This window comes from Micromys minutus, assembly GCF_963924665.1.
Source record: "Micromys minutus genome assembly, chromosome: 10".
NCBI lineage: Eukaryota > Metazoa > Chordata > Mammalia > Rodentia > Muridae > Micromys > Micromys minutus.
This window is the reverse complement of record NC_137979.1, coordinates 36030770-36051174: the sequence shown is the minus strand read 5'-3', so window position 1 is coordinate 36051174 and position 20405 is coordinate 36030770. Positions and strand designations below refer to the sequence as shown.

General features: G+C 36.4%; 1 protein-coding gene across 1 annotated transcript in view; it reads left to right on the top strand.

Annotated features, from left to right (window-relative positions):
• LOC308425202 (clathrin heavy chain 1) overlaps window positions 1-20405 on the top strand; it is a gene marked incomplete at its 3' end in the record, with an annotated part of 53103 nt that overhangs the window by 24862 nt on the left and 7836 nt on the right. Inside the window, exons 7-21 of the mRNA XM_080922426.1 lie at window positions 977-1174; window positions 2160-2360; window positions 4951-5103; window positions 5527-5649; window positions 6401-6538; window positions 7168-7332; window positions 7428-7608; window positions 8957-9120; window positions 13983-14108; window positions 14708-14850; window positions 15108-15342; window positions 17713-17835; window positions 19078-19223; window positions 19449-19632; window positions 19825-20017. Of these exons, the coding sequence (XP_080778552.1) occupies window positions 977-1174; window positions 2160-2360; window positions 4951-5103; window positions 5527-5649; window positions 6401-6538; window positions 7168-7332; window positions 7428-7608; window positions 8957-9120; window positions 13983-14108; window positions 14708-14850; window positions 15108-15342; window positions 17713-17835; window positions 19078-19223; window positions 19449-19632; window positions 19825-20017 (2473 nt within the window). The remainder of the gene's footprint in view (window positions 1-976; window positions 1175-2159; window positions 2361-4950; window positions 5104-5526; window positions 5650-6400; window positions 6539-7167; window positions 7333-7427; window positions 7609-8956; window positions 9121-13982; window positions 14109-14707; window positions 14851-15107; window positions 15343-17712; window positions 17836-19077; window positions 19224-19448; window positions 19633-19824; window positions 20018-20405) is intronic.

Here is a 20405-nt window from a genome sequence, read left to right as displayed (position 1 = left end):
TTCCAATTTGACAAGCTCCTTTTTCTTAGGAGTTTCTTTCCTGTTATCCCTAAGACAGGATCCATCATCTGTAGAGATTAGAGTTCTACCTGAATCTTATTGAACTTCTTACATATTATTGAATATTTAATTTCAGAAGGCTGTGTGTTAGAGTGCCTATTGTGGTATCTGGGAAGTTAGTTACTCAGTTGGGTGGGTGTCATACAATTGATAATAATGGATCTGAATTTGGGACATTTGATAACTTCATATCATATTATCTAGTTCCAATTCTGTGAGTGTAGTACTGAAATTAACAAAAAATTCTACCTGGAAGTATTTTATTTTCTTAGATGGTTAAAATTCTTTAAAAGTTGGTAATGTATTAGTTTTGTCATTTACTGGTTTTCCTTCAGGTTAATATATATATTCTTCCTAAAAGTAAACCTTTTTTCATTTCATCAGTCTTTGAAAAGTGATATGTTTATGATGAGGCAGTTCCTCTCTTACCTCTGCTCCAGGCTCAGGTGCTTTGAATCCCTGTCGTGGGAGGATCTGTCCATGTAACATTTTGTCATACTGAACTAAAGTTGCTTGCTGTTTCAGTTTATTTTCTTCTTTTGGGAAGGGAAAGGGGCTTATCTCTGTTTAATTGTATTTCTAGCACCATCCAAAGGTGGCTTTGAAAAGTAAGTAGCTCTCATCTCTCTATTCAGTTGTATGTGTCTCTGATGGAAAAAAGATCAAGAAAGAGTCGGTTAGGGATGATTTCATAATCAGGAGGGCGTCCTTCTCTCTGCTTCTGTGCTGGTGTTAAAGGTAAAGCTTAACCTAGAGCTCCTTCTATGATTTTACCATACACTGTAACCACTGACAGGGTAGGTTTTACAAATTATCACGGTAGCAAAACAAGCAAGTGTCAGAATTATCAGTCATCTTGTGACTTAGTCTAAACAGATCTAAACAATGCAGTTATTCTCTGGTGGTTAAACTGCAGGTCCTATCAGTTTGTGTGGAAGAAGAGAACATAATTCCTTATATCACCAATGTCCTACAAAATCCTGATTTGGCTCTGAGAATGGCTGTGCGAAACAACTTAGCTGGTGCTGAAGAACTTTTTGCCCGGAAATTTAACGCTCTTTTTGCCCAGGGAAACTACTCAGAGGCTGCAAAGGTGGCTGCTAATGCACCAAAGGTAAATGGCCATGAAATTAAGGTTGCCGTGCATGATAGTGTTAGAAGAATATCATGTATTTGATACTGCTAGAAGAGGAGCCAGCTCTGTAAGATTAACTACTTTCCAGTTACTTTTTTCCTTTAATAGAATATGATACTAATCCTCAGTATTTCTAGATGGTGTGTAAAAATGCAGTATCTTCGAAGGATATGTAGAGCTATTGACCTACAGCTGATGTAGGCTGAATTAAGTCTAATTACTAAAATATAACACTCTTTGGGTCATATTTGATGGCTCTCTATTTTAATTTGAGCAGTTAATAAATGGATGGACTTGAGCTTATAGAGAGTAGAGTTTTCAGAAAATGAGCAGAATTTATTCCTGTAGCCTTTATATTAGTTTATGTTGAACTGAATACCTTGCATTCCTAACTATTGTTAGTTATGGACTTTGTACTTTCTGAACTTGATTTAATGACTAGTGGTTACTATTTCATGAATATGCTTATCTTTTTTTTCACCTTTAAATTATTATTTTTTTAATTTTGAGATTTTAATATAGTTACATCATTTTTCTCTTCCCCCTCTTCCATCCAAGCACTCTTAGGTACCCTTCCTTGTTTTCTTTTAAATTCATGATCATATTCATATGTGTATATGAATATATTCCTAAATACATAAATACAACCTGCCCATCCTATAATCCCATCCTATATTTGTTTTCTTGGCTGACCATTAGATAGTAGATAATCAATTGGTGTGATCTTCGTTGGGGAAGACGATTTATGCTTATTTCACATGTTGACATAATTACCTTGGCAAATTTCTTATTTTTAATAATTTTGTGTCATTGAACTAGAGATGACAGACCTTATTGAACTTTAGCACTTTGTGGTGGCTATTTAAAATTGGAGACTATAGGACATCCATGGAGGGCCACTAGTGTCACTGGGTCACTGAGGAGTCAGTCACTGAGGAATCTTCAACCTTTCCTTTCCTTAAAGGGAATCCTTCGTACTCCAGATACCATCCGCCGATTCCAGAGTGTCCCAGCTCAGCCAGGTCAAACTTCACCTCTACTTCAGTATTTTGGAATCCTTTTGGACCAGGGCCAGCTGAACAAATACGAGTCCTTAGAGTTATGTAGACCTGTACTTCAGCAAGGACGGAAACAACTTTTGGAGAAGTGGCTGAAAGAAGATAAGGTACATTAATTTAAATTAATATAATTTTTCTTTGTTTAAATACCATGTTAACAAGTTAAAATTGTTGGTTTCTATCAAAGTATCTTCATTTGTTATTTATTGCTTGTGGATATAAAACAAAAACAGACCTTGACATTTTAACACGTGATCCAGGATTATTGATTGGTAGTTAAAACTGCTAGGCTTGAAGCGAGTTACTGTTGGTTTGACCTTGGAAAAAATTAACATGAGAAGTTTTCTTCTTTGTACAGGCATATTTGTCAATGTATTTGACATTGCTTAACATGTGATCTTCCACATCCTACACTTGATAATTGTGCCCAGTATTCCTGCTTGCTTTCTCTCTGTAAGAATTTATATACTGTCATCAACATCATAACTTTTGATGCTGGTAAACATACTTGGGTATGCAAGAACTTGTTCTATAAAATGTTAAATCATACATATGTTTATATGAAAGCCAAGCTGGTTGTATTTAATGTACTGAGGTTCTGTTTGACAGTGATTTTTATAGAATGTTAAATGGTGTTAATGGGAAAATGTATTTAAAAATATTTTATTATATTTTATATTGTATTATATTTCATTATAAAATGTATTGTTTATCATTTACTAGCTTTCTGTACTGTCGAATATATCTTTTATATTCAATACTTTATACTGTTTTGCAGATCACTTTTTTTTAAAGATTTATTTATTTTATTTATGTAAGTACACTGTTGCTGTCTTCAGACACACCAGAAGAGGGCATCAGATCCCATTACAGATGGTTGTGAGTCACCATGTGGTTGCTGGGAATTGAACTCAGGACCTCTGGAAGAACAGTCAGTGTTCTTAAGCACTGATCTATCTCTCCCAGCTCACAGAGCACTTTTTTTTTTTTTTTTTTGTTTAATGGAGAAGAATGAAAATCAAGCAATAAATATTATTTGTTTAATATTAGCCCAACAAAAAACTTTTAAGCAGTTTATAATTATTCTTTTTTTATACAATTAAACAAGAAAGCTTTCTTGCCTTCCTGCCTAAAGTGAACAGTTTGTGTTCCCATGTTTTATGCCATTGTCAGGACTGAGGTATCACTCTTGGAGTGGTTACTCAACGAGATATTAAACCTTTCAGCATCACTGTCTGTTAATGGTGTTGATACATTCGGGAGTAATAAGTTCCTGTTTCTTAGCCTGTCTTCTGCTAGTCTTGTCTGCAGGGTACTAGAAGACAGTACTTTAGACTTGAGAAGTTTGGCATATACCATTCTCTCCTAAAGAATAGCCAAGCTAACATTTTTGAAAACTGTTCTAATTGTATAAGATAACAGGATGGGAACAACCAGAATAACTGAGATGACCTATGTAATAGGGAATTAATTTTTTGAATATTATTACCTTTTGTTGGTAGTCATGAGGGCTCATTTGTAGTAATCATTTATTGTTCATTAGCATGTTTAGGTAAAATGTGTAGAATAATAGAACTTCTTTGAACACATGAATTTATAAGGGTTAAGAGTACATACTGTTCTTGCAGAGGATTCAAGTTAAATTCCCAGCACAAATGTCAGGCAGCTCAGTGCTGCCTGTAACTTTTAGGGGAGTCTGACAGCCTGACCTCTGTAGTCTCTGGCATCTATGTGTGTGTATGTACATAAACCCACACAGTGTATGTAATTAGCACTTTAGAGGCAGAGGGAGGCCAACTGAGTTTGAGACCAGCTTGGTCTACATAGTGAGATTTTTGTCCCCATTCCCCTCTCCAAAAGAAAGGAAAGAAAAAAGAGTAAAGTAGAAAATTGGACTGGGGGTGTGGGCTAGTGGTGTAGAATATACAAAGTTCAATTCTCAGAACTGAAAAAAAGAAAATAAGTAGAAAAATCATGCAAAGCAGAACTCTTAGAAAGCTGATTTAAGAGGTATCTATCTGCAGTATACTACCTAGAAACTGTAAACTTTGTATCTACTTGACTTTGTAAATTTAGTGTCCTGCCTAACTATCCCAAATCCTAAAGTTAAAAACCAAAGATAATGACAAATCTTTGGGTTCTTGAATTTTACAAGGTATATCCTAGTTTAAAAATTACCTCTGTAGTTTAAAATAATCTTAGTTTAAGTAGAGGCCATTGCCTTACTTTCTGCAATTAATTGATTTACTTCTTTAAAGACAGTGTCTTTATTGGTGGCACAGGCAGGTCTTGCACACCTTCCTTACCTTCTCAAATGTTAATAATACACACACAAATAGAAAACCAGTGACATTATTTTGAAAAGTTGAAATCATGGCTATAATATTTGAATATCTTAGTTAGATGTAAAAGATTCTACTATAAAGAAAACATACATTCTTTACAAGGTAGTAGTAAATACTTAAAAGGAAAATTTCAGTAGGCCAAATCAAAATCCTTGTTTAAGGAGTATTTCTGGAGAATTATACAGAGTCATTTCTATGAATACAGTTTCTAGATTTTTATCAGTCACAAAGCCTGTATATTCTTTTTTGGAAAATGAGTACCTTTATGAGTTATATTTATAGAAAAATGCTATCAACTACTCTTTTTTAAGAAGCAAATGGGTCACTAACAAAATTCTTTTTCCTTTGGCAGCTGGAATGTTCTGAAGAACTGGGTGATCTCGTAAAATCTGTAGACCCAACGTTAGCACTGAGTGTGTACCTCAGGGCCAATGTCCCTAATAAAGTCATCCAGTGCTTTGCAGAGACAGGTCAAGTCCAGAAGATTGTTCTATATGCTAAAAAAGTGAGTTTAATGGAAAAAATTATCAATATAAGTTTATTTAAAACAAAAGACAGAAATTGGCCTTAACTTGATTCATTATTTTATTGGTGAATTTCTTTAAACATGGAACACTCTACATGGACAGTTCCTTTTTAACTGTCATATATAGAGTGTTCATACATGAAAAGCAACTACAATTTTAAGATTGTGGAGGCGTGTTAAACGTGTTGGTTTAGGTTTTGAAGTTGTCACTCACTGACAAGAAGTGATATAATTACCTTCTAGCAAGTATGTCATCACTGTGATCCTACTGAATGTCTTCTAGTATAAGTAAAGTGGTATAGTCACCAGTAGTTCTCTGTTAATACTATTTCATTGTAGAAAAGACTTAAGGCTTTAAAAGTGAAACTTTGTGGTGTGATTGAAGTCTTTGTTTATTTGTAGGTTGGATATACACCAGACTGGATCTTTCTCCTGAGAAATGTTATGCGGATCAGTCCAGATCAAGGTCAGCAGTTTGCTCAAATGTTAGTTCAGGATGAAGAACCTCTTGCTGATATCACACAGGTAATGGCATCTTTAAATTCTACTGTGTGGGGTTGGAGGTTGTGGGGAGTCTGAGTTTCACAAACTTTTCAGAAGAATAATAAATTAAACTTTCAGCTGACAGAAATAATGTGTATGTGTGCCTGCATGAATAACCCTGAATATCTCACCACAACATATTACAAAGGAATAGGCAGCAGGACACCATCTATAAATAGTTTTTAAATTCTAACTGTTAATGCAGGCAGAGGTGTTCATGGCATGTGCATCAGAGCCCTTTGTGCAGCCTGGTTATGTTCAGGGAGTCAGCCTGCATACACGTGCTTCTATTCACCGAGCTGTTCACTTAGTTCTTGTCACAGAAAAGCTTTTTGGTATTCAGGGTCTAGATAGATGGTGCAGCAATTTAGAGTCCTCATTGCTGTTACAGAGGACCCAGGCTTGATTCCCAGCATGTAAAATACGTGCATGCAGAAACTCAAAAGTATTTATGTGATACACTCATATCTATAAAATTGTAAATATCAAAAACAACTGGTAAAACTTGTTTTTTGCATTTTTATGTAAAAGATCATGTTAATTTTATGTACATATTGTCAGTAATTAGAAGTTTTAAAATTAATTTTTATTAGTGTAAAAATACAGTTTTAGCATGACTTTTATACATGCACATTGTTATTTGTTTATATTTTCCCACACACGATTGCCCTTTTGGTCTTACATCTCTTCCTTTTTCAATAGTATATTATATCTGGTTTTTCTCTCTTAATAGATTGTGGACGTCTTTATGGAATACAATCTAATCCAGCAATGTACTGCCTTCTTACTTGACGCTTTGAAGAATAATCGCCCCTCTGAAGGTCCTTTGCAGACTCGATTGCTTGAGATGAACCTTATGCATGCACCTCAAGTATGTGTTGTCTTAGTTAGGATTTCTGTTTCTATGAAAAACACCATGACCAACAGTAACTTGGGGAGGAAATGATTTATTTCACCTTAAAACTCTTCACTCCATCACTTAGGGAAGGCATGCCTAGGAACCTGGAGGCAGGAACTGAGGCAGAGGCCTGGAGGAATACTGTTTATTGGGTTGCTCAGCCTGTTTTTTTGTAACTCAGGACTGCCACCTGTCCAAGGATGGTGTTTTTCCCGGTGTTCTCCCCCCATCCCCCAACATTAGTGAAGAAAAGGCCCTACAGACTTGCCTATAAGCAGTCTGTTAGAGCTATTTTCAAATTTGAGATTCCCACTTCCAAGATTACCCTCGCCGATGTCAAGTTGACAAAAAATGTAGCCAGCAGAGTTGTCATGCGTTTTAATCTTGCCTCCAATCTGTTCTTGTGGTCGATTTATGCAGACGTTCACAAATTGTCATTCAGAGTTTTGAGATGTTCATTTCCTAAGAAAATTTAACTAGTATTTTTTGATACTTCATATTTTTTATTCGGTATGCAATTTTTTTTCTGGGTGTTGGTGTATGTTGAAGTAAAGGAGAAGGAAAAACAAGCTGATCCTGTCTGTGTTTTTTTTTTTTTTTAGGTTGCAGATGCCATTCTAGGAAATCAGATGTTTACCCACTATGACCGGGCTCATATTGCCCAGCTGTGTGAGAAGGCAGGCCTACTTCAGCGTGCATTAGAACACTTCACCGATTTATATGATATAAAACGTGCAGTTGTTCATACCCATCTTCTTAACCCTGAGGTATTTTTTTCTCTTACCTGTTAGTTGTGATTAGTCAGTGTGTTTGTACTGGGTGGTAGTAAATTTTTAATTTGTTTATTTTTTTTTCCCCTTAGTGGTTAGTGAATTACTTTGGGTCCTTATCAGTTGAAGATTCCCTAGAATGTCTCAGAGCCATGCTGTCTGCTAATATTCGTCAGAATCTACAGATCTGTGTTCAAGTGGCTTCTAAATATCATGAACAGCTGTCAACTCAGTCTCTGATTGAACTCTTTGAATCATTCAAGAGTTTTGAAGGTAATTAGAAATGTCATGATTGGTATAAGAGAGGCGAGAGACATTTATATTGGATCGAGCGGTTGGAAATTGTCTCTCTGAAAAACATTTTTATGGGACATGTCCTCTGTGCATGAGATCCTAGGGATACAGGGTAGAAGAACACCTGCTTGGATATTTTATGAACTTAAGGCAGAAATTTGGGATAAGATACGTATTGTCTTTGTGGTAGTTGTATTAGATGAAAATACTTATGACTAATTACAATAGTACTGCAAATACATCTCTGGCTCTTATAATAGGGAACATTTCTCACAGGGCATTCTGTGCCTCATTAGCCCAGCAGTGCTTCTCGATGGCTGACTGCTTGCTGTGTGACAGCTGCTCTGTCACTAAATTGTAGTCGCATCCGATCCAGTTGGTGCTGTTAGTCACTTGTTAGTTGGTTCTGAGGATCACTAGCTCAGTGATGGTCCCTCCTTAACCTTTGCTTTCTCTCTGTAGTGTTAGTGCTCTGATAGAAGGGGTAGGATATGCCAATCTGGCACTTTCTTTTGATTTTATGTGGTAACAGAATGTAGCTACTGGCCACATGTAGCTATTTAAAATTCAATTAAATAATTAAAACATTGTTGAAAGTTTCTAGAGTTAGTCTAGCTACACTTGAGGTGAGCCATGGGAGATTGGTGTCTCAGGCAGACAATAGAGGTCATCACTGCAGAAAGTTCTTATGGACAGCACTAAACTAAATTCTTTTGAAACTGCTTTTACATGTCTTAAAGTCTCTTATATGAGCTGTTGTATAAAAATTTTGCTTTGCTATTGAGTAGCTGTCCCTTACTATTTGAAAACTTTAGAGCCAGATGTCGTAGCCACTTTCTTGTATTTTATCACTCAGGAAAATGAGGCAGGTGGATGACAGATTGAAGGACAGATAGCCTGAACTATGTATATAACAAATTGTCTCAAAAAACTTAAACATGGAAAGGCACCATTAAACAGAATTTTCTTTTCTGTAGGGATTGAAATTTATATGATTTATTCAAGTGGTTTCTGGATTAATTTGTATTCTTACTTAAAGCAGCCATCTTATTAGGAAAACTTACTGTAATCATGACTTCTAATTGCTTAATTTTTAGTTCTATCATTCTTAAAAGCCAGGTTTGATGGTACATGCTTTTAATTTCAGCACTTTGGAGTCAGAGGCAGGAGTTTGTGGCCAGTCTGACTTACACAGCAAAGTCAGGACAGCCAGGACTCCATAAAGAGACCAGGATTGCACAATGAGACCTTGTCTCAAAGCAAGCAAACAAGCAAGCAAGAAAACAGGCCTATGTTCCTTAACTTCAGCTACTTTTGTTTCTTTAAGGTCTCTTTTATTTTCTGGGGTCGATTGTTAACTTTAGTCAGGACCCAGATGTGCACTTTAAATATATTCAGGCGGCTTGCAAGACTGGGCAAATCAAAGAAGTGGAAAGAATCTGCAGAGAAAGCAACTGCTATGATCCCGAGCGAGTCAAGAATTTTCTCAAGGTAAGTTGCTTTAAGCTACATGCTTCTGGATTGATTTAAGGTCAGCAGTTCTACAAGGATTCAGTCATGCTTGAGTTTTTTTTTAACATTTGAAAATCTTAGCAGTCTCAAATTCTGTCCTGGGTTATTTATTCTAAACTTAATACTCTGTGGTTTCTCAAGAAATAAGGAAGGAAATTAGTAAGTAGTACCTAAGAATGACCATCTGTTTAAAAAGAAGGAAAAACAGTTTCAAACAACTTCCTTTTTTTGAAATTTTCTAAAAAAAATCTTTAAAATGACACTTTTTTTTTCCTTTTTATTTTGTGACAGGGTCTTACTCTGTAGCCCTAGCTGTTCTAGAACTCAATATGTAGACCAGGCTGCAGATCTGTCTGCCCCTGCCTCCTGAGTATTGGGATTAAGGATGTGTACCACTATGGCTGGTTTAAGAAAAACAACAGTTTAAAGTAGTTCTTGATCACACTTTAGGATGTTCAGCTCTTTCCCCAGGTGGTAACACATACCTGTGATGTGTACATTATTAATATGTACAAAAAGAGGTACACAATTTCTAGTCTTTAGAATGCTTTGATTGATTCCTTTATTTTTTTTTAAGTTACGGTTATTTATTTACTTACTTACTTATTTATCTATCTGCCTTGAAAATTTTTTGTCTGGGAAGAAGAATGTGCGTAAGAGTTAGTTCTCTCCTTCTATCATGTAAGCCCAGGCATCAAACTCAGATCATCACATTTAGCAAAAGCACCCTTACTCTTTGAGTCTTCGTTCCTATTTTTTTGAGATAGTCTCACTTTGCAGTGTCTAGACAGGCCTTGGGCATAATGATTGCTGCATCCTCCAGAAGGCATTATTCTTGACTAAGGTTTCTTATATTTTACTCTTCATTTTTTTTTTTTAACATTTATTTATGTTTTGTTTTGGTTGGTGTTTGTGATGGCGTTCCTGTGCAAGTGCATGGAGGTCAGAAGTCAACTCTTTCTTAGGAGTCACTTGACTTTGTATCATGTAGTTACTGGGTCAAGAACTTAGAACGTTAGTCTCCATACAAGCGTCTTTTCCTACTGAGCTGTCTTCCAGTCTCTGCCTTAGATGTTTTTATTTTTCAGTTTATCTTTGGCTTAATTTTCAGGACCCTTTATCATAAGCTAAGAAAACATCTAGGTTTACTTCTAGCATTAAATCTTTCTGAATCCAGAAATGAAATGTTAATCATGTATAATTTATAAATCAAGTGACATCAAGATAAATGGGCTTTGTGACACATGAATTCAGTTGGGAGAGAGTAAAGGCTGCCTTGCTGGAGTGAAGAATAGTGTCTTAAAGAATGCTAATTAGAGGGTTATTAATTTGTTTAACTTTGCTTGTTAGCATTATTCTCATACCAATTATTTTATGTGGAAAAATAAAAAAATTGTGGCTATCTATGAAAGTCCAAAAAATTCTAAAACCCCAAAGTACCACTCCATTGTCACACATATGAAATTATTTTACTTTTGTTTTATGGGAGAATTCTACATTGAGCACAAAACCATTATTACATGGAATTTATATGTCCTGCCTCTTTACCTGTGGTCACTTGGAGGTAACTTATAGCTATATCAGCTGATAGTCTTTGGAATTTATCTGGGCTCTGTGTTACATAGCCAGACCTATAGGGGTTTTTATGGAACCAAATAGTCAGAATGCTGAAATTGTCTTACATTGTTGATCAAAAGATAAACTTTGGCCAATGCATCTAACTTTATAAATCATGTCTTAGCCACATGACTTTTCTGGGGAGCCTAGCTAGCATGAGGGTGTCAGACTTGTTAGTGGTGCTGCTGATGTTCCTTCCACAGGATCTCACAGAACAAAGCTCACCTCCTCTGCTGCATCATCAGGGTTTATAGGACTTCTTGTTTTTGTCTTTTAATACTACTGGCTTCTTAGTTGGGTTTCTTTTTTGTAATTAAACTCTTTTCTTTACATTTCTTTAGCCTTAGGAGATAATGTTTGAGTTATCTTTTTTGTTAAAGCAGAAGTAAACTTAACTATTACAATTTGAGTATGACATTCTCAAGATTAAAGAAACATTTCTTTAATTCCTTAACATTGAAGTTAGATATGGGAACACAAAGAATCCTAACACACATACTTGATAGACTGAGTAAGAGGGACCTGGAGTTTGAGGTCAACCTGGTGTATCTATGGCCTATCTCAAAACATCGATTTTAATGAATAAATAGAACAGTATAATACAGTACAATATGACACAATATGGACCAGGGTTAGGGGTACTTCCTTACTTGTAATCCCAGCCCTCCAAAACCTAAGGCAGGAAGATTATATATGAGTCCAAAGCTAGCATTAGCAGCATACTGAGATAATGTCTGGAGAAAAACAAACAAAACCCAGCTACCCTGTGAGGGATGAGAATGTTATTCAGTAGCCCTGTACTAGCCTGCCTAAGTTTCTCTTAGAACCTACAGAAAGTTAAAGTACCTACAAAGAAGTCCAAACAATGTTGTCAGCATTATTTGACTAACACACTGTGTGTCTCTGTTGCTCTTTTTACTGTGAAGGTATTTCAGACCCACTGATTACATCTTGCTCCCTTTCTCTTTATGCCATGCTTTGTCTTTGCAATTGCCTCAGTCTCTCTAGATGCTCCCTGGAGTCTCACTGTTATTGGCCCTTAGCTGTTGGAAGCTTTGCGTCCACCTTAGACTGTTTTTTGTGTTTTGTTTTGTTGTTGTTTTGTTTTTTCTCTAAGATCTTTATGGTTTGCTCCGTGACCTTCAGGTTTCTGGTCAAATATCATGAGAGGTTTTTCTCACTCAACCTAAATTAGAAACTACTAGGTTTAGTGAACTAGCTCAGTCAGTGAAGTGATTGCCTTGCAAGCCTGGGTTCATGAAAAGACTGTCTTAAGTAAGATGAACAGTGTTCCTGAGGAATGACACTTAAGTCCTTTGCCCTCCACGTAATAAGCAAACAAACAGTAAGATATCTGTATCGGGTTCCTCCTCATTGCCCTGCTTCACTTTTACTGTCATACTCTCTGCTGTGAAGGAAACCTCATCTTCTCCTACTCTGAGGCAGTTTCCATGATACACAGGATTGCTTACAATAGTTGTTAAATTTGTGTTATAGAAAACTTGTACATGTATTTACACAATTCCCATTTTTGTCTTAAAGCAGTTGATAACAATAATGGTTAATAGCTTAGTAAATGGTTTAAAATGTATAGATAGCACAGGGCTGGAGAGATGGCTCGCCAGTTATCAGTGCTTGCTGCTCTTCTAGAGGATTTAAATTCATTTCCCAACCCCTGTGTGTTGGCTTGCTCACAAAGTACCTGCAATTCCAGGCGCATCCAATGCTTGGCCCTTGTGGGCTCTTGTATTCATGTGCACATCCCCATACACATAATTAAAAACAAAATATTTAGAACTGTATAATGTTTTATGCAGGAACTGTTGTGAAGGTTTAGATAAACAGGGAAACGCCATAGTTCCAGTCAGGAATGAACTAGCTAAGTAATCTACTTGCATATTTTCCCCAAATTGATGAATTGATGTGTTTTATGTGCACAAAACTAATGTGATCTACTGAGTTTTTGTAAATGTTTATTTGGGAGGAAAAATTGGCCTGGAAACTATGTTTGTAGAGCAGACGTCCTTTCTAGAAACGCCTGTACCTGCCGTTAGTACAATGTTTGCATCTCTGAAATAGTCCTCATGTGCTTTGACTCACCTTAATGCGAACAGCCTGCATTTGGACTTCCACTTCAGTTTTTCAGCCATTTTCATTGTTTTTAATTTATCATAGCTCACAAAACTTTCTTGACATTTTCTGAACCTTTCATGGATTAATCTTGATTTGATTTATAATTGGGCAGCTAAAGCTTAGTCTTAAGAACCATTTTATTGTCTGGTGTTACTCATTGGTAGATTACTTTTCTAGCCTAATCCCCAGTACTGGAGGGGGAATAAAGAAAACCAGACCCCCTCCCTCAGAACATTGTGTTCTAACCTTTAAAAGGAGTGTCTACCACTGGGGAAAGTCCTGTTCTGCTTAGTATATATTTCCTTAGTCAGCTCTTGGAGGAATCATTTATTGAGGAATGTATCACTGTGTATAAATGAATTCCTGATGGAAACTGTTGTTTTTTGTGCTTTACCTTATGTCTGTGGAATATAACAGGACATGTATCAGGTAATTGCCCCACACAGGTCTTACCCTTACCTGCCTGTCTATAACATCTGTCAGTCTCTAAGTAGGACTGTAGCTTCGTCTTTGTAATGGTAAAAGCAACAGGCAATTTAAAGATGTCTTTTCTTTAAATTCTTTGGTGTGTTTAATTCATGGCCATTATCACAGTGTTCTTTGTAGACTTAATTATATTAGATTGCTAGAGGCTGGGTGTTTTGGTATTATTAGAGCTTGGTATTTGGGAGGGCTAGAAAATAAGTCAGTAGTTTGAAACAAATGTGAGCATTTGTGCCACCAATGTGGGAATGTTACTAAATCAACTGCCAAATTCAGCTGAATTGTCTTTTATTAGAGAAAGTCCCCATGTAGTAATTTTAAAACCTGTGTACTGCTGCTGGTGGCTCACAAATCTTAATTTGTTAATTTCTTTATTAAGGATATGCATGGGAAGGGCTTGGTGTTTTGTGTGTGAATCTAAGCTGTACTTAGTAAAATGCTTTGAGATGGGGAGATGTACACTCAGCCTTGGGGTCAGTCATTTGTTTCTTTTAACAGAAGAGCTACGTTTCTGTAAGCCTTTCCCATCAGCACAGAAAGGATGCTCATATTTTAATTCATGCAACAGGGGAATTGAAGTGTCTTTTTTATTTTTTACCTCTTTCCAGGAGGCAAAACTAACAGATCAGCTGCCACTCATCATCGTTTGTGACCGGTTTGATTTTGTCCATGACCTGGTGCTGTATTTATATAGAAACAATCTTCAGAAGTATATAGAGATATATGTCCAGAAAGTAAGTACTTTAGTACTTAGATAATTTAAACATTATCACTACAGTATGTTGAAGTCTTCTCAAAATTTTGTACCTGGTATGAGTGGTCTGCTAGAGTAGTTTACTGTGTTTTTCCCCAGCTCAGTCTTTTCTTTGATTAAAATTTTACATCCATGCCAGAATATGACATGTGAGAACTACTGTAGTCTAAAGAGTTGAAAAGTTTAGGAACCAAAGCTCAAAGCACATGTCTTAAATTAGGTATTAGAAATTTTTTTCAACTTCAAGATATTCTAGTAAGGGTTGAGGCTTCTGTACTTAGTAATCTTCCATAGTCATCTCTGCTGTACTTACTTCTGTACTTCAGCATTGGAGCAATCATTAGGTAGAACTAATTAACCAAAGCAGCATGGGAAACTATAGGGTGAGTGCTCCTCTGCTTAGGAGACTGCAATGTCTTTATAGCTAGACTTTTCCTTCATCTGACCATAATTTTAGATTTATAATTTATTACTAATTGTTAAAACAGGACTTTAAAAAGAAATGTTCTTTATGTTTTTGACTCAGTTTTGCTCATTCATGTAATGGTGTTCTTTTTATTTTTTCTTTTTCAAACATAGGTAAATCCAAGTCGACTTCCTGTGGTTATTGGAGGATTGCTGGATGTTGACTGCTCTGAAGATGTCATTAAAAATTTGATTCTTGTTGTGAGAGGTCAATTTTCTACTGATGAGCTTGTTGCTGAAGTTGAAAAAAGAAACAGGTGTGGCACTGTTTTCTCTCCATTATAGCACATAAGTTTGTAGCTCCTGGTAGTGTGGCAAGAGTTGAAATACAGCTGACTGACTGTGGCTACTCAACACATGGGGTAAATTCTCGGAGGCAGCTGACAGAAGAGTGATGCTTTTAGAATTGAAAGGTTTTTGTTTTTGGTTTTTTTCCTGAAATGTGACTATGTTTGTATAGTCACATTGAGAAGATACTACTGTTTTGACACACTGTCTGTTCTGTTTTTACTAGATTGAAGCTGCTTCTTCCTTGGCTTGAGGCTAGAATTCATGAGGGCTGCGAGGAGCCTGCTACTCATAATGCATTAGCCAAAATATACATCGACAGCAATAACAACCCGGAGAGATTTCTTCGTGAAAACCCCTATTATGACAGTCGTGTTGTTGGAAAGTACTGTGAGAAGAGAGACCCACATCTGGCCTGTGTTGCTTATGAACGTGGCCAGTGTGATCTGGAACTCATCAATGTAAGTACTGCTTTCTGAGTGTATACAGAGATATCTGTATTTATTTAACTAGTTGTATTTCCAATTTAGCACATTTTGGGTTTCTATTTGATTTTAGTTAATGTGTAACAGTTTTCTGCAGATGGGTGCTTTTTTAAAAACTTTATTTGGAAATAGTAGTAAACTTTAAGTCTGTATACATTCTTTCCTGATTTGGTATTAGCTTTGCTTGTGATTTTGTACACTGTCACACATACCTTAACATAAGCATTTTAACCATGTTACATACCTCATGGATTTGTATCCATTTGGGTTCTACTTTCTAAGAATACAGAAGTATCTTTATATAGGAACTAGTAACAATTAGTTAGACATTAACAAGAAACTTTCAAAAGTTTGTTTTTACTGTTGTCAGGGTTTCCTGGAGTTTAGGATCACAATTGGTCTTTAAATTAGTTCTTGGATATTTGTTTGTTTGTTTTTAAATGATTGATAGCTTTGCTAAGACTCATTTTTATTTGTATTTTGTTAGGGTAGTTTTTTTTTTGTGAAATAAGTGCATAATCAAGTTTTCCATTGTAAAGTGAACATCCAAGTGGCTTTCAGTGAGTTCAGTGTTAGAAATCACCATTTTTCAGACTCTCAGTACAAGAAAGGAAATCCCTCTTTTCAGTAAATCTTCTTCATCCACTCCCTTCCTATAAAACCTTACAACTGCCAAACCACACCCAACTCCTGTAAATTTCCCTATTCTGTATTTTTTTTTAAATAACACATTTATTACTTGTGTACAAGTATGTAGAAGTCAGAGGACAGCTTGTGAGAATCTATTATCTCAGTGGATATGGGTCTCATGAGTCAAATTCTGGTCATCAGCCTTGGTGGCAAGCCTAGTAAGCCATTTTGCTGACCCTCTGTAAGTGTTTGGTCTGCTTCCTCCTCTCCTGCATTGCTTGGAGACTCTGCATTTTCTGGGAAAGAAAGCACTGTCTCAGCCAAGCTACATACTTGGCCACAAGAAAAACATTTCCGAGTTTCCCTAAATCAGTTCTTTGTAGCTAAAATCAAGTGTTTCAATATGGTTCTTTGTAATTAGATTTTTAGATCATACATTTCTACTCAGAATACTGCTTAAATGATGTTTGTTCCATACTGTAGGATTCAGAAGCTCATTTTCTTTCCTTCTCCCTCTCCCCCCCCCCCTTACTTTCTTAAAAGATTTATGTTTGTTTTATTTACTCTTGCTGTCTTCCGACACACCAGAAGAGGGCATCAGATCTCATTACAGACGGTTGTGAGCCACCATGTGGTTGCTGGGATTTGAACCTAGGATCTCTGGAAGAGCAGCCAGCTCCCATCTCTCCAGCCCTCATTTTCTTTATGTTGCCAGTCACCACTAAATTGTCCACGTTCCATTCAGGAGTCCTTTGATAAACAAATGAGCACACTCTTGCACTCATTCCTGCTTGACCCTGCTTAGCCTTTGTATGTAATGTAAGACATTCTTACTAGGCTGGTGGCTACTTCAGCCCTTTCTCCTGCTTATCGGTTATGGGTTAGAGTGAAGGGTAAAATACTGGGCCGGCATGAGGGAGGCCACAATTACAATCACCAGCGCTAAAAAAAAGTTCTGTGATATTTATTAGTCAGTATTCTTGTATTTATAGATTCCTGTTGTACTCTTTGAATTACAGTCCATTACTGTAATTTCTATGCATTCAGATTGTTGCCCAGTTGTTGATGCACTTCAAGGCTCATTGTGCAACTTTTCCAGCTTAGAGTTGCTGGTTTTTCCAGGCAACCCCCATCCTTTTTAATGAAAGATGCCATTAGTAACCAAGTTCTACCCTGAAGATTGCTTCTAGAATTGTCCAATGGTCAGATCTTAGAAACTTATCTATGTTTGTGCACACTTTCAAAGATTATACATATTTTTATGCAGGTATATGGAAAATGAGTGTGCAGTAGCTAATAAAACACTGGAAGGAAGCTTTGAAGGCAACCAGACCTGTATTGGGGTGTAATACAAAGCTAAAATTTAAGGTTAATACAGTACTAACGCTTGAACATCAAAAATAAGCTAAATGTGCTAGTATGTGTCTGTAATTCTAGCAAGTGAGAAGTAGAGGCTGGTATAGAAATTTGGAGCTCAGGTACATGAGACCACTATCTCACAAAAAACAGATGCAATTCTGGGAATCTTTTTAAAAGCTCCTAAAATTTCTTTTTTCCTATCATCAATTTTCAATAAGCATATTTGGCTGTGATATTCCCAAAATTCTATATAGAAGTAATAGATTCTTTAAAAAAAAGTTGATATGATTACAAATAACTTTCAGACTATCTGTTTTTACTATTTGCACTGAAATTAACCCTTGCTATTTTAATTAGGTTTGCAATGAGAATTCCCTCTTCAAAAGTCTCTCTCGCTACCTGGTCCGTCGGAAGGACCCAGAGTTGTGGGGTAGTGTGCTACTGGAAAGCAATCCATACAGAAGACCATTAATTGACCAGGTAAAAATGACAAAATGTTTTTCTTCTTTCTGACTTGGAATACTTTCCTCTCATTACATATCCAAATATATTCAAACGGGTCATATTTAATTATAGCAGAAGGCACAAAAATGAAAAACCATTAAAATTGTACTATATAAATATAAAATTGTGTATATTTCGCTGTGTGATTTATTATAAGGAAAATGAAAGACATTTTTAAAACAATAAGTCAGCACACAATGAGGACTGATAATACAAAAACCAAAAATCCCAAGTAATGTTTGGGTATGACAGCTTATGCCTGAAGTCCTTTGTACTTAGGAGTTTGAGAGAGGAAGAATATGAGTTTGAGTTCACCTTGTCCTATGAATGTAGCAAGATTCGATCTCCAGTTCTTTTCTAAAAGTTCAGATAAGTATCATGAAGGTTGTTGGCAAGTGTGACCCAAGTTCTGGTTCCTAGCATCACATAAAAGACCCTGTATGTAACTCCAGTGCTGGGTAGACAGAGACAGGAAGATCTCTAGGGCATACTTGTCAGCTAGTCCAGCCAAAAGGATGGGCTCCAGCTTCAAGGAGAGTCTTGCCTGAAAGTAATGTGCAAAGTGACTGGGCAAGACACCTGGTGTCACCCTTTGATACATACCTGTACACAGGAATAGCACACACCATACCCAAACCAGTAATAAGAAGTCTAAATAGCACAGCACTTGAGATTCTTATACCTATATGAAATTGAAATCTTGAATTTAAAGTGCTAATTACTGCTTGTTGTTATAGTAATTCTTAAGTTCTTCTGACAGACAAAAAGATACAGCATTTTGAAGAATAGATTCCTATGTCTGAGTTACTCACTCTTGGAGAAAGCATTTCCAAGGTGCATTCTCAAATAGATACAAAGCTTCCTGCAATCATATGGCATTTGGGCACATGAAAGTAGACAAAATGAGGGTTGTTCATGTTCTGATCTGTCGAGGGATTTGAAAATAAGGATCTATTAAAGTAAACAGTGATAAGTTATTCTGGATAGTGTTTTATCAGGAGAAAGTGACAATTATGTAATTGCTGAAGTTACATCGTAATTATAAACAATGTACATTCGTGTATATTTGTGTACAAAGATCTTTGAGTAGAAGGGGTATTTTTCCTTCTATTTGAGGTTTTCTAATGAGAAGTTAACTTATTGTTACCAGGCAATGTCTTTTTAAAAGTACCTTGATTTTTTTTTTTTTTTTTAACTGTTTCATGTATATCCTTTCAGGTTGTACAGACAGCCTTGTCTGAAACTCAGGACCCAGAAGAAGTGTCAGTTACTGTCAAGGCTTTTATGACAGCAGATCTTCCTAATGAACTCATTGAGCTGCTGGAGAAAATTGTCCTTGATAACTCTGTATTCAGTGAGCACAGGTATGCTGGCAGGGGATTGCATTGGCTTTCTCAATCTTTTGAGACATTGGCCTGTCAATTTGGGGAAGGAACAGAAAACAAAGAGAACAGGCAGTTTTCTGGATTGCTATTCTCCTAATACTGTTTCTTCTCACCCTCTCCTTTGAGAAAAATAACTCTTTAGTGCCACAGTGGTGTTTCGATGTCCTTTTTAAACATTGTGGTTGAATGTCTTGGTTTCTTAAGGAATCTACAAAACCTCCTCATCCTCACTGCAATTAAGGCTGACCGAACACGTGTTATGGAGTATATTAATCGTCTGGACAATTATGATGCTCCAGATATTGCCAACATTGCCATCAGCAATGAGCTGTTTGAAGAAGCTTTTGCTATTTTCCGAAAGTTTGATGTCAATACTTCAGCAGTGCAGGTAAATCTTGAAATTACATAAATTGAGATACTGACTATAATGTCTTCTCTTGATGCAAAGAGTGCATTTTTTCGTGAGGGTGTGTACAGAGTGCTATTGCAGTAGAATAGTCATAAAATGCTATCAGTTTAAATGTAATTCTGTTGGGGAAGGTCCGTTTGACTGTAACACCAATTCAAAAATGTTGCCCAGGTATTGATTGAACATATTGGAAACCTGGATCGTGCATATGAGTTTGCCGAACGCTGTAATGAGCCTGCTGTTTGGAGTCAACTTGCAAAAGCTCAGTTGCAGAAAGGAATGGTGAAGGAAGCCATTGATTCTTACATCAAAGCAGATGATCCTTCATCTTACATGGAAGTTGTTCAGGCTGCCAATACTAGTGGTAAGACTTCTTGTCTTTGAGATCTCTGAAAAATTACTAAGCCAAGCATTCAGGTGTCTAACTTTTAATGGTATAAAGGCTAGACACTCCCTAGTTACTTGTAAAAACTTTCAGCCCAGCATCTCTGCCTGACTGAATTGTAGGAATTTAGAAAGCCCATGGAGAAAATTAATTTTGTTTTGAGGTCTGAAAATCCTGTTAGGACTCTTTAAAGTGGGAAGAAGTAGTTTTAGGGCAATAATAATACAGATGGGTAGTGGAATTTTTATACTTTAGGTATATTCACTTTTACATTTGTCATTCTAAGTGATATTTCTTTGAAGAAAGAGTTAAGCCGGCGTGGTGATGTACACCTGCCAGTGAGGCAGGAGGCCTTAAATTCATGGAC